Source organism: Notothenia rossii (genome assembly GCF_949606895.1).
Source record: "Notothenia rossii genome assembly, chromosome: 8".
NCBI lineage: Eukaryota > Metazoa > Chordata > Actinopteri > Perciformes > Nototheniidae > Notothenia > Notothenia rossii.
In genome coordinates this window covers 59,594,035-59,607,430 of record NC_136906.1, presented here as the reverse complement: position 1 = coordinate 59,607,430, position 13,396 = coordinate 59,594,035, and the positions used below count along the sequence as shown (strand labels likewise).

The 13,396-nt window shown below is 43.6% G+C and overlaps 1 protein-coding gene across 1 annotated transcript; it reads right to left on the bottom strand.

The window, feature by feature from the left end:
* Positions 1 to 1,842: 1,842 nt before the first annotated feature.
* ism2b (isthmin 2b) lies at positions 1,843 to 13,359 on the bottom strand. Its single transcript, XM_079645559.1, has 6 exons — positions 12,693 to 13,359; positions 7,870 to 8,121; positions 6,486 to 6,822; positions 4,758 to 4,895; positions 4,587 to 4,655; positions 1,843 to 4,238 (listed from the first exon to the last, which is right to left on the bottom strand). Exons 1-6 carry the CDS (start codon positions 12,801 to 12,803, stop codon positions 3,721 to 3,723), a joined length of 1,425 nt encoding a protein of 474 aa, XP_079501685.1. The 5' UTR covers positions 12,804 to 13,359; the 3' UTR covers positions 1,843 to 3,720.
* Positions 13,360 to 13,396: the final 37 nt, after the last annotated feature.

Sequence of the window (13,396 nt, the reverse complement as noted above, 5' to 3'; positions counted from 1 at the left end):
GATCGGGCAACCTCTGTCTGCACAGCGGCTGTCACACAGGTTGTGTGAGGCTGTGTCACAGGAATGTCTCCTCTGGGGTGGAGCTCCCGGAGAACGTCAATGCGCACTCCACCAGAGGAATTTCCTCCTCCACGGCTTTGCACGGAGGAATGTGGAGTGGAAGATATTTGCACGGCTGCATCTTGGTCTTCCCCCTGTTCGTTTATTCAATTTTATTTGAGGGATGTCTCCCATTCCTCTCTGACACACCCTGTACTGGGTGTCCTGTCGGAGTGAGTGATGTCAGGGAGCCAGCTGTGCGCCTCTCTCCTGCCTCTCGGCACGCGGAGAGCGGCCCTTTTCCCCTCTTATAGGAGGGATGTTCCTTTTTCCTCTGACACACTTTGTACGGAGTGCCTGGTCAGAGTGAGTGACGTCAGGGATCCAGCTGGGCGCTCTCCTACCTGTCTGACACGCAGAGAGCTGTTGTTCCCCCACTACGATCGCAGGACGAGGTGGGACTTTCGTCTCTACTTTCTCACAGCGGCCGGTATGTATTGTTCCCAGCCTTCACCCCGTCGGGAAGATAGGCATGCTTTGCTATGTTCCAGGTACGGTGATGAGCCATTACGCATGGCACATCAGGCAGGGGGGTGTTATTGAGCAGGTATGTCTGTGCTTCTAATGCCGGGCGGAACCAGTGGGGCGCAGACTACATCATGCTTCGCCCTTAACCCAATAGCGATAGCCTTAGAGGGCGAAGCCATATACGAAATAGAACTGAGGTTACCTACTGTAGCCCCAGCTTCTATGAGTAAATGGCGCAGCCCTCTAAGTGCGGGGCCCCACTGGCTCTACGAATAGCTGAAGAAAAGTTATGTTGTATGGGAGCAGATTGCCGGGCCACCTTCCTATTTATACCGGAAGGAGGCCCGAGGGTGGGGCCCACCTTGCGGGTGGGCGTGGACTACAAGTGTTTCAGTGCTGCGCGGGGACGCAGGGGGATTACCCAATAGCGATAGCCTTAGAGGGCTGCGCCATTTACTCATAGAAGCTGGGGTTACAGTAGGTAACCTCAGTTCTCATCTGTTTGTCATTACTGGTGTCATTTTCTGGTTGCTAACAAACGCCATTGTAACACATCATCACTGATGTTCCTGCTGTAATGTGGTGGACTCATCAAAACAGAGTGGGCTAGCTGACCAATCAGAGCACAGTGGGCTCATAGGGAGGGGGGGCAGGGGCTCCAACAAGCTGTTTAGGACAGAGAGTGAATAGACAATACTATACAGAGATGCTTTATGAGAAACCAATGTGAGTTTGGAACATTGAACAATGTAAATCTATTCTAGTAGACCTCAACAATGGAATTTTCATGGGAACTTTAAGTAGCAGTTTCCCCATGTGTCCTGTCTTTATGCTAAGCTATGCTCACTGTCTGTTGCCTGTAGCTTAATATGTGCAGGCATGAATGGTATCAATATTTACATAACTGTTGGCAAGAGAGCAAACAAGCATCTAGCCCATAAATGTGTTATTTTTACATAAACTCTATTTGCTTATACAGAAGTTTATGGCATCTATGGTGGTCTTGGTACAGTATCCCCCATTGGCTATCCTTAATATTCAGCCTGTTGCTGAAATAGGGCAGTGACATGTTTGCACTCTGAAGGAATGCTTGCTGCACTGTACCTGTTTTGTTGGAGAGGGAAGTTACGGAAAGTTTCGGTATGTCCGTAAATAAAGAGTACAAGTACTCAGTTGAGTCTTTAGGAATTTGCTTGACAGTACTATGCTATGGTTGGCTCGGCTACACAGTATCTTAAGTGTGGAAAAAGAAACGACACGTTAGAAAGTAAGATGATGAATGCAAGGTCTTTATATATTTCTTCAGCATAATTGCAACAACATATTCATAGAGCACTGCAGTACAAAGTAGAATGAAACACTTGATGTTGCTGTATGAAGTGATATGAGGCAAGTGGGTTTCCCTTTTGATAATGGGTGCCTTCATTTCTCAGTCAGATTAGTGCACCATGTTGAGTAAAGAGACATTTCAAAAGCTTCAGCAAACTTAAAAAAAGAGAACAGACAAATAAATACTGTACAACACCATATATGTAATACTAGATTCAGAAATCACAAAAAAGAAATCATGCTTTCCTCAACAGAACACTTGATATATGCACTTTCAAAGAACAATGCAGCATTTCTGGCGAGTTTTCCTTCACAATAACACTATCAACAACAAATGGCAAACACGAGTACATTTTGATATATATTTTGTATATATACTTTAAATAAAGTGCCTTCCTTTAAAATTGGTGATTCCAAAATGTAAATGCGTGTTTGCATATCACATATTGAAGCAGAATTCCTGAAAAAAGGTTTGGAGCGAACATCCATTGAATGAGACTGGATAAAATGGGCGATTCCTGGCGCTCTAAGGTATTTCTATGTTTATTTGATATTTATACTAAGTATTTGAGTAAGGTGCTGAGTTTTATTATAGCTACAATGCTAAAACTGTTGTTATAATCAATCATTTGCACTATATCTTATAGGGTATTTACTCAAAGTGCATAGGAATGTCCTTTCTATCCAATCAAGTTCTGTCTATAAACCCAAATACCCTAAGCCCACATCTTAAGCAGCAATGACATCCTTCTATCACACATAATGCTTTAACAGCTTTTTCAGTTTTAAGGTTCCTTACTGCTTTTTGAAACTGAACAAAAAGCATGGATTAGAAATCTGATACCCTGCAACTAATCTTTACCCTAATACACTTTGTAGTAGTTCCAATAGTGCTCCGCTGTCGAGGTAAATGAACAGATCTGTTAATCATGGTTTGATAGTCCCCCTGAGAACATCGTAGCGATCTATGAGCATCATGTACTCACTGTAGAACTTAATTTCTTCCTACATTTGCACCGTAGAGACTTAGGAGGCTGGATCTACGCAGGCACCAACAGTCTGATTCTTTAACTCTTTGGCACCCGGATCATATTATCTTCCCGGCTGTGAAAATGTGAGAAATCGCATAAATCAATCAATCAATTAATCTGTGTGACGAAACTTTTGAGATAAAGTATTCTCATAATTTTGTGTCCATTGTACATTACTGTGAGAATTATTGGGTTTATTGATGTCCTGCTGTCTTGTTCCCCGTAATACCTTTGTAAAAACCTGATGGATTATATAATGTAGCAGCATAGTCGGGATATTCATATTCTGTTGGACTCTTCCCATGCATGTGTTTGTTTCATCAATATAGCCAACCCACATTTATACATTTCCGTAACATAAGACTTAAAAGAAGCATGATCAGGATGTTTACCACATGTTGTGAATTGTCACTCACAAGCGCTCCAGGACACTATCAAACAACGCCAGTAGGTGGACATCATGCTTACACACACCCAGGAGAGTGAATATAAAGAGAGCGCTGGATGGTATCCCAGATGTGGAACAGGTTGGCAAGCGATGGGAGAACACTGCTTTTTTTTTCCATTCTTGTAATTTAGTTCCATTGAGCCTGATATCAGGAAACTGTGCCAAATCCTAACTTGAGACAAGCACACTTCACACACACACCTAAACCCCACACACCTCCAAATCACATTTCCTCTGAGTCGACGCATGGTTTAGGTGTAATATTTCATAATTTTTAAAAGGCTGTCTCCTCTCAAATTAGGATTGGGCCCTCTGACTCTGAATGGTAGTTTTGGCTGTGGTCCCTCAGTACTCCCTGGCTTCCTCCAGTTCATTCATGAACACATCTTCGTGGGGGTTTTCTGGGCAGCTCAACCCATTGTTAGGTGGCCGCACCGCGTGGAAGCGACTCCAGTCTCCCTTGCACAGGATCCAGGGCAGCACGTCCACCTTGAAGTGCAGCTCGGGAGAGAACTCGGTGCTGATCAGGTTAGGCGTGCCTGCGCCTTTCCCTCGTGTTATCAGCCGTCCACGATCGCCGTAGCAACAGTGCTGCGCTGCTAGAGTGGATGAATCGCTTGAAAGTGCTGAGCGGATGCAGCTACGCGCTGACGGCTTGTAGATGTCCATTCGCTCCTTGGGGCCACTGGCATCGTGCCAGCGGAATGGCCGGCCGTGATTGTCGTCGTAGACGCTGACCACGGTGTAAGACACTTCAGAGGGGTAAGTGCAGGGGCAGCTGGGCAGCTCAGACATCACCTGGCGGAGGTACCTCTGGAGGAAGTCACTCTTACAGTTGAGCCACTTCTCGCAGCTGTCCACATCTGTAAGAAAGAAGACAGCAACACTTCATGAAATTGTGTGTTGCAGATCTTCAAGATAGCACTACTAGTAACATGAACAGCAGCCATTTGTAGTCAAGTTTAAATTAAATTCTGGCATCCATAATAATCTTTTACAGAATTGAGAAATCAAGTTCTAAAATCCCTTATATAAAATGGCATGGCCCTTTAATTAGCAAAGGGTGAACCTTCATAGACCTACAACTACAGTTTTTATCAGGCTGATTATGCTTTGTAAAATGGTGTACAGTAAAACCAGCTTGCAGTTAATAGGTTAAAATGTGTAATTGTCCTTTAGCCCAATGAAGCTGTCCATTACAAAAAACATACCTGTTCCAAATGGCTCTGTGCCATTCTCCATCGCGAAAGGGAATGGCTCTACTACAGTGTTGACATCACCTAAAAAAGCGGAGAGTGTAGATTAGAAAAAGCAGGATGAAAATCTAAACATTCTGGCCTGTCTTTCTAGTATTTATGTCTAAAAGGGAAATATAATCTCACCGGGACAAGGCTCCAGGTCACACTTGGAGGCTTCTGTCAGAGTGCATGAGTAGCCACAGGACTTGGTCCTTTTCCTCTCACCGTTTCCACATGTCACTGAACAGGGAGACCAGGGAGTCCACTCATCTGTTTCCTTTTCTGTGAAAACAAAATCCAAACAGTCAGGGTCACAAACTGTATTTGCACTACTATGAACTTGAGAAAATGTTTTTTCTTTTCTAATTCAGAATAGGCTTTCAAAGTCTCAGTGCATATAAATGAAATGTTTTCTCCTTGTCTAACCTTTCCCATGCAAACCTATATTCTTTTTAAGAAGGCCTCAGTAAAATTAGAGAGAAAGAAGCTGTGCTGTGGCTGTCCGCCTCCGCACCATGTTTCCTTGTGGTGTTAATAACACTGAAAACAAGTCATTCTTGATTAAAGGCGAGGTGGGTGCAGAAATACCAGCTTGGGTGTAGCGAGCACCCAATTTGACTTTGTGGGCGCTGCCAACTCGCCATGTGGCCATACGGGAATGAGGTCTCAGGAGAATCTTAATTACAGAAGAAGCTAAGGCAGACATCCTTGATTTATGTTCGCTCAGTCTTTAGATGTGACCACTTAATAGGCATTGTTGCCCTTTGATTGCTCTACTACATGCACAACACTTAAAGGGATCAAATCTATATATTGGTATAAATGGGTAAGGAGAAAAGTTAAAGAGTTAGCCAACATATTGAGAACAACTTTGTAAAAACAAAAAGACCAATCATGCACAGATTTGTATTTTTGGGAAATATCTCTGAAGAATGAAAAATGTGGCTGTGGTAAGTCCATGACTGTGCTCTGATCTTCAGTCGGGCCAACACACGATGGCTACAGACTGCCAAGCCTCAGATCAGATAATCACATATCATTCTTTATTTCATTCTTTTTATATATATATATATATATATATATATATATATATATATATATATATATGTATTTATATCTTCCTCTACCTTTTCCACCTTCTCTCCCTTTCAATCAATATGTTTACCCTTCTCTTTCCCTCTTATTATTTACTTTATATACTACAAATTCTCTCTGCACAACATGTTTTCCCACCGGACAATGGTGGAATTAAGAGGGGAAAATAGCTGTTAAAGTTATGCACAGCCCTGCGAGCCCCCCGAAATTCTTGAACTGGCTCAAAAGGCTGAGCCGCAGAGGGCTGTGAGTGCCGCCAGGGTCTGGGGGGGGCCCATGGGGTCCCGGGGAAAGATGAAAGGGGCCAGCCGAATGGCCCCTGTCATTCTGTGTTCCAAATCTGCCCTCTAATTGTCCACAAGCAGAGGGCTGTTTTGTCCCAGGGAACAGTGGCGGCCTCACGCTGCCATTAGCGAGCGCATCGGACCCATCTTCAAAAGGCGGGCCTCTGCGACCGGCATGACCAGTGTCGACTTCAAAGTGCCCAGAACCCGCAATATCCTGATGGTCGAGTGCTCATGCTGCCTCGCATGCTGGCATCATTTGGTACTCTGACTGTGAGGATAGTTATCATGCAGCCTCCTTAACCACTCTGTTGTTCTCTCTCTTTGTCTCTGCTTTCAGACATTCCCTTTATCTCTGTCTCTCTTCTGATATGAAGACATCAGCAATTGTATTTCCACACTTATCCCTTTTTTTCTTATACTTAATAAAAACACAGGAAGTCACATCTGCTGGTTCTAACAGCCAGCAAGTGTACCACTTGGCAAACCTTACCGTAGTAGCTCTGTATTGGATCCCAGCCTTCGTTCCAACGCGTATCCCAGTCTTCGCCCACTCCGCTTGGTAAGGGCTCCTCGCTTCCGTAATCCAGAGAGTAATCCCCCTCCTCCTCCTCTTCCTCACCATTTTCGTCCGCCCCTGAGCGGCTGTTGCTTTCCTCGCCGGAGTCGGCGTCAGTGTAACTCCAGAAAAGGGGCCAGAAAAGCTTCTTGCCTCCGAGCCAATCCACCGTGGAAGACGGTGAGGAGGAAGAGGAGGGGAGCCATTCTTTTTCCTTGGCCAGATCCATCTCTACCTCCATCTGGGGGTCGTCCACCACCTCAATGGTTACCTACATGGGAAAACAGAGGCCCTCTGTTAAGTTAAAGTAAACCATTCATCTGTGTCACTGTTTTAGAAAGCCCTGTTTGTTAACAACTCTCTCTAAAACTATCAAACCAAGACAACAAATTGTAGCGTTGTTGATTGACAACCCAAATCTACGTATTAACCATGTAAGACAATGACATACAAGTGAGCTATCCAGTATTGTTCTGTTGACTCTGCTTTTCCTTAAATGTGTCATACTACTACATCTACTTGAGTGCAGCTTTACTGCTTCAGTTACAAGCTCTTCTTAAGAAATCAACTAACTCAAATCAGCGGATACATTTTTCAGCAAGTGAACTCGCTTCGCAGATCTAAATCAGCCAGCGAGACTTGAGCATGAGCATTCAGCCATCAAACCATCCTCTCAGGGAGAGAATGTGAGCATTTCTTCTGGATAACTACCTCTCATTACCTCAATATGACTCATCCTAGATGCTACAGTACTTCCAATGGCCAACTTCAGCTGATGTGAAGACCAGGCAATGCAGAGACTACAGGGGAAAACCTTTCTGTAACTTTTGTGACATTCCTTTCGCACTTAGGAAAGGATTGGAAATGCTTTGTTGAATATATCTTTCCGTCAGAATATGGTACATCTGGTCTATAGGCTACATGAAAACTCATCAGACATTTCATTGGTTTCTGTACTTGATGTAGACATAAGGCCGGCATCATTATGTCCCTCTAACCACATCCTGATTACACTGACCAGAGTCGGAGAGAATAACTGCCCTGAGATGGAAGTTAAACAGAACGACTTTTTGGGTCAATTTAGAATGAGATGATGATGACTTAATGGCTCACACTTATTATCACAGAGCCTGTTTTGTATTAAAATAAACGCAGGTTGCAAAGATTACACTGTTGATTTTGTTGAGCACAATGAAAGTCAAAATGTTCCCCTTGCATGAATGGTTGAAATGTATCCCTAAATGTAATAACGAAGGCAATGTAAGGAATTCCCAAACGGCATATCTCCAATTTAGTGTGACCCCCCCTGCGGACTCACCTGTATGTTTGGGTTCTGCGAGTTTATTTCAGCATTTGCCAGGTCTGGGAAGTTCTTGAGATCCAGAATGAAGGGTTTGGTCTCCTCCTCAGGCTCCGGCTGTGGGAGAACACCAACAGAGCGGTGGTGGGGGTGGGTCCACCTCCTCTGGGGGCCATGGGGCTCAGGGAGGATACTCTGGACCTGGTTCTGCTGCTCCAAAGTCTCAGGGACATATTGGACTCCAGCACTGTGAATCTGGTGGCCATGAGCCTGGAAATGAAAGATAAAGATGTTATATGGATCAGAACAACTAAATAGTGACATTATTTAAGACGTTACATGACTACTTTGACTTTAGTAAACAACACCCAAAACATAAAAAGGGAAATGGAGACAACTGTAACACATTTAAAAGCCAGTAGCTATTTCGGGGCTACTGACAAAAAAGGATCCATAATTTATAGCGACTCACTGATGAATATAAGAACAATTAGTGCCCTGTTACCAAGAGGAAAACTTGAAACCATCTACCACTTTGTAGCTTGGTCAGCAATTCCAAAAAGCCCCCGAGGCATCCGACTAATCAGCCAAGTGACCAACCAACCGGCTTTCGTTCATTTCTTTTTTTTCCCACAACAGTCATGGCATCCGGGCCGTGGACAAAGAGGGGCCTGTGCCAGAGAGATCCTCTTTTAGCTTTAATGAGAGGGCCTGGGAGGCGTGGGACCCCTGGGTCGGCGCGAGCGTGTCTGAACCTGCTGCGCTGCCGCCACTACGGACGCCACTTTATATGACCTTCCAGGTTTTACAGTTAGTGAGCCCAGCGGGAGGAAATGTCGATCTCCTGAGATGGATGGAGATTACAGGTGACATTATAATGGTGGGAAATTGTAGATATATGTACTGTATCTGGAATATGGTCACTCAAAATTGAGTTTTTGGTTGGTCTCCAGTGGGCATGTGTCTGTTTCATGTCCAATGGAATACATATCTATTTCATGCCTGGTCCAAACCAAAATCCGAACCCCTCTAATGAACCCCCTGGTCTGCCATTCACTCACTTCTATATCATCCTGAATATGCTAAATTGGCTCAAACAAATGGTTGAACCGGACCTTGAGATTTAACCTGAGCCATTTTGCGGTCTGCTCAGAACAAACCAGTTGCCGTTGGAGGGCTAAAGAGGAGAAGAAATGTCAAATGAATGACCAAATGGTTGATGATATATACTTCTGGCCCCTGGAACAGGGCGTACTTTTCACTGGCTGCCTCTGATTGTCCCATAAAGAAGTTATGTGGTCGGTCAAATTCAAGCATGTGAACACATAGAGCCTGTTTAGAGGAAAAGCCTGTCAAGCATGATAAATGATGGATGAAGAGAAGTTGGTCCCCTCCCCAGATATCTGTAAACTGGTGGTGAAAAGAAGATAACCTTATTGGCATATCAAGCTTTTTTCTATGTATCCACTAAAAATACTGTAAGTTGACAATTTACCAAATGTTATTGCCAAGAAAACTCAAAATATTAATAAAAGAGCAATGCTGAAAACAAAATAGCTCGAGCTTTCTAAAGCAAAGTTAAACCCTTGATTAATGTGAGTAGCAATACAATTTAATATAATTATTTATGTAGATTTTAAAACAATTTGGGACAATATCAGATATATTTAATATATTTCACATTTTTAACTCTTGGTGTTTATCTTAATGGTGACTGTTTACTGGATATTATACAAGTACAGCTGAAAGTAAGCTAACTAACATAAAAATAGAAATAACATTTCTTTCTCCTAATTTCAAAACCCAAATCTTTGTGAATTGTATGTTTAAATGTTTGTATTTATTTGTATAAGATGCACCAGATTTCAATGCCTCCAACTAATGTGTAATATTCAATCTATGGAGGGAAATAAATATGTAACTTATGAAAGAGCTACATTTTTCTCTATCATAGCATAGCAAGCAATGTGGGCCCCATGCGTCTGCTTCTCTTACATAACACCTTGTCTGGTGTCTGTTATATACGATTTTATTGTGGAAATCCTCCGATATTATGTCCATTTCACTCATTTACTTGTGCATATGACCAACAGTGAAAATATTTCAAATTCACACACATGCTCTAACACCTCCACACACACGCGTAGACAGACACAGAGGGTCCACAGTCACGAGAGAGGCCAAATACTTTCACACCCTCCTCATCTCGTCCTGTTACACATCTGGATCCTGTATTCTTTCGCCCTGTATATCACTCTCCTCCTCCTCTCTACCTCCCCCACGTTTTTTCTCTGATCCTGCTCTCCACTCTGTAGCAGGGTGCTTCTGATCAAAGGCCCGCTGGCTAATGGCATGCAGTGTGTTTAACTGGGAGGCTATCTGGATGCAGTGGGGGACCTCGGCCTGATCTGGAGACTGCTTCTCATAGGAACTTCAAATCAAGCAAAGCATTGTGTCCTCCTCTTACTAGATTTAAAAGATGCATATTGAGGCAACTGTCGAATAATGCTGCTCTTGGTGACAGACATTCAGGGTAGGGAGAGGAGTTCTGAGACTGGATGGGTCGTCATTTACGCTTTGTGACATGTCCCAAACACTTTTTAATTTGTTAAAAGTTTTCTGAAAAGTTGCGTGCACAACTTTGAGGTTTATTTGCGAGCATGTAGAATCTAGAGAACAGTTTGTCTGTTCACACTTGGTGGCTGTTTTTTGGGGCTCCAAGTGGGGCAATTTGGACATGTGACACATTTTAATATTACTAAACTTTGAATAGAGAATAGAAAAGCAAACATTGCTACCACTCCTAGTTTTTTCTAGTAAAAGAGTATGCTAAAAAGACTTCCCCCTTCGCCTACCAATTCTAAAACAACCCAAAAATGAGCATAAGTCGTTCAGAAACTTTACCAAGTTCTTGAGACAGTTACTTCCTGTCCAAATGTTCCATTTTCTGTCTGTTGAGTCAGGTTTGTTATATTGAAGAGCGAAACCAGGTCTTGCGGTGTCTTTAGGTGTTGCTTACAAAGAGAAAGCCTGAGTATATTGGGCAGTGGGCACCCCTGCAAGCAATACACTAGTTGTTTTTTCATCTGTAAAAAGTGTCTGCAACACTTTTCAAAACAAAGTGACGCCTATGGGGGCAGCAGGGGCTGAGGTGAGGGGCAGGGACAGGATCCGGTGGGGTGGGGGGCATGTGGCAGCCCGGATTTATGCACCCGCAGATATCAAAGGCCTCTGCACTTGGCTGTTTCCAAACCATTACACAGAAACAATAAACTATGGACACTCTTTGATCACCATCTTTCACAAATGGACAACAAATGCATGCCTGGTGGAATCAGGGTGGGATTGCAAAGGTCGCGATGGGAAATGGGGGTAAAAGGGAAACAGGTCCCAATATTTAGCAAAGAGGCCAATTCAACACAAACCCCCCCTTTCCTCTTGTTCTTCGCTGAGAGATGGGGGTAAAACCAAAAACAGGAAATTCCACATTAACACAAGAAAGGGCCAATGTAAACAATCAGATGGATGACACTTGACCCAAGCTCCAGTGATAGAGATGCCGTGGGCTCGCCTTATTCTGGTTACATAAGCATCTCGTTACCGGGCACCCACTTTACTGAGCCTCCCCTCCTCCTTCCTCTGCTAATCTCTCCTCTCCATCCACCACTTATGCGTCCAGAAGGTCACAGGCGAAAGGCACAACCACCAACTGCAGCCAGACGAAATGAACAATCGCACAAGTCACAGTGAGATTTTTTTCGTCTCCTCACTAATCGTTCTCTTCTCTTCTTCCCTCCCACTTTTCCTCTCTGTCTCCTTTTGCTTTGACATCAATCAGACAGATGATGAGAGAGAGAGAGAGAGAGAGAGAGAGAGAGTCCCAATAGGGCATCCATGGGAGGCCACACAAGAAGGAGAGTTCAAAGGCAAAAACTGAACCCTGACACAAACAGGCTTTGATATCCAAATATGTCCGTGTGTAACACAAACATTCCCAGAGACACACCACACACTGCACAGCTTGTGTGTGTGTGTGTGTGTGTGTGTGTGTGTGTGTGTGTGTGTGTGTGTGTGTGTGTGTGTGTGTGTGTGTGTGTGTGTGTGTGTGTGTGTGTGTGTGTGTGTGTGTGTGTGTGTGTGTGTGTGTGTGTGTGTGTGTGTGTGTGTGTGTGTGTGTGTGCGGAGAGAGTTTGGATTTATTATAGCAGGGTGTATGCCCAGTGATGGCAAACCTTACTATACATGGAGAGAGAAGTGAAACAAAAGAGAGCAGAATGCGCTGATGAAGATACTTTGTCATTTCAGCTTAGCTAATTGATTGCTTCATCTGATGGGAACTGTACAATCTATTTGTTCAAATATTTTCTATGAAATTCTACCTTTACTAGTTAAATGTAGAACATATGTTGGAAATAACCGAAATGACTTGCTAATATCATGTTTCAAATTTTCCAAAATGCACCTGGTTTAATTGTCAAACCATTAGACTGCTAATGACCTCGTTAATTTTGTCAATTTTCATTCAATTTACTTATAAAAGCTACACGTTTTTAGTTTAGTCATTTAAATGATACTGTCAATGATCATATTAAAGTAAGACTATAAGTTGACATTAATACAGTTACTACCTCTGGTTACTACGTGTAGCAACAAAGCAGGCCATGAGTATGGACACTTAACAACAGTTAGCAAACATACACATGCTAGCTAATCAGACGTCACAATTGTTTTTGCTGCAGGTGTGATCTTAATACTTCGCAGCTTTTTTATTTTTTATTTCCCTGCAACTTTTCTAAACTTAACAAAAGCCAACACGTAAAGAATATGTGAAAGAAACTCACTTTGTGGGCAACATTCTTGTGTCTGGTAGGAAACCCGGTCCCCAAACTCACGAGAAGTATCGACCAAATCACGAGCAGCGTGTGAAGTCTCCTCGCGACCCCTGGAAGCATCTTCAAAGCTTCCCGTGTAGATTTGCTAAAGTAGCCTACTTTTTCTTAAACTATCCTCCCTAAAAAGCAGGGAAAAATGAAGTTCTTCTTGCTCAGCCTCCGTTTGTCAGCAACCTTGACTCGGGACAAATGAAGTTTTGTGTGGAAGTGTCGCACTTTATGAAGATGCGCACCAGCGTCCGGAGGTATCCCGCTCGCTATCCATATCTGGCACCAGCGCCTCGTGCAGCAACTGTACGGACAGCAGTCAGTCCGTATGGCGGCTCGAGCCCAACGATTCCCTTCCCCATAAAACCCACAGTTGGTCGAGTTTTAAGTACCAGAAAGAAGTTAAATACCCCACGCAGAATCTATCCGTCCGCACCGGCGCTCGCTTATTCAACTACTTAAAACTGTGAGTCACTCCATCGTGGGTGGGTGGGTGTTTTCTTCCAATACATTGACATCTGGAGTTGCTGTGCGTTGTTTTTTGCTATCTGTCTGATGCATTAATCCATTATCCAGATGAAGTTCATCCGCCGGTTCGAGTGGATGTGTTTGTGTGCGCACAGCCCAGCCAACCGGTTTCGGTAAACTTGCCTTTTACGCACGCA

Excerpts from the sequence above, each read along its gene's own strand:
- ism2b (XM_079645559.1), bottom strand. The coding sequence starts at position 12,803 with ATGCTTCCAGGGGTCGCGAGGAGACTTCACACGCTGCTCGTGATTTGG. Across the intron at positions 8,122-12,692 it reads ACAAGAATGTTGCCCACAAA|GCTCATGGCCACCAGATTCA; the intron begins GTGAGTTTCTTT and ends TTTCATTTCCAG. Across the intron at positions 4,896-6,485 it reads TCCAATACAGAGCTACTACG|AAAAGGAAACAGATGAGTGG; the intron begins GTAAGGTTTGCC and ends TTGTTTTCACAG.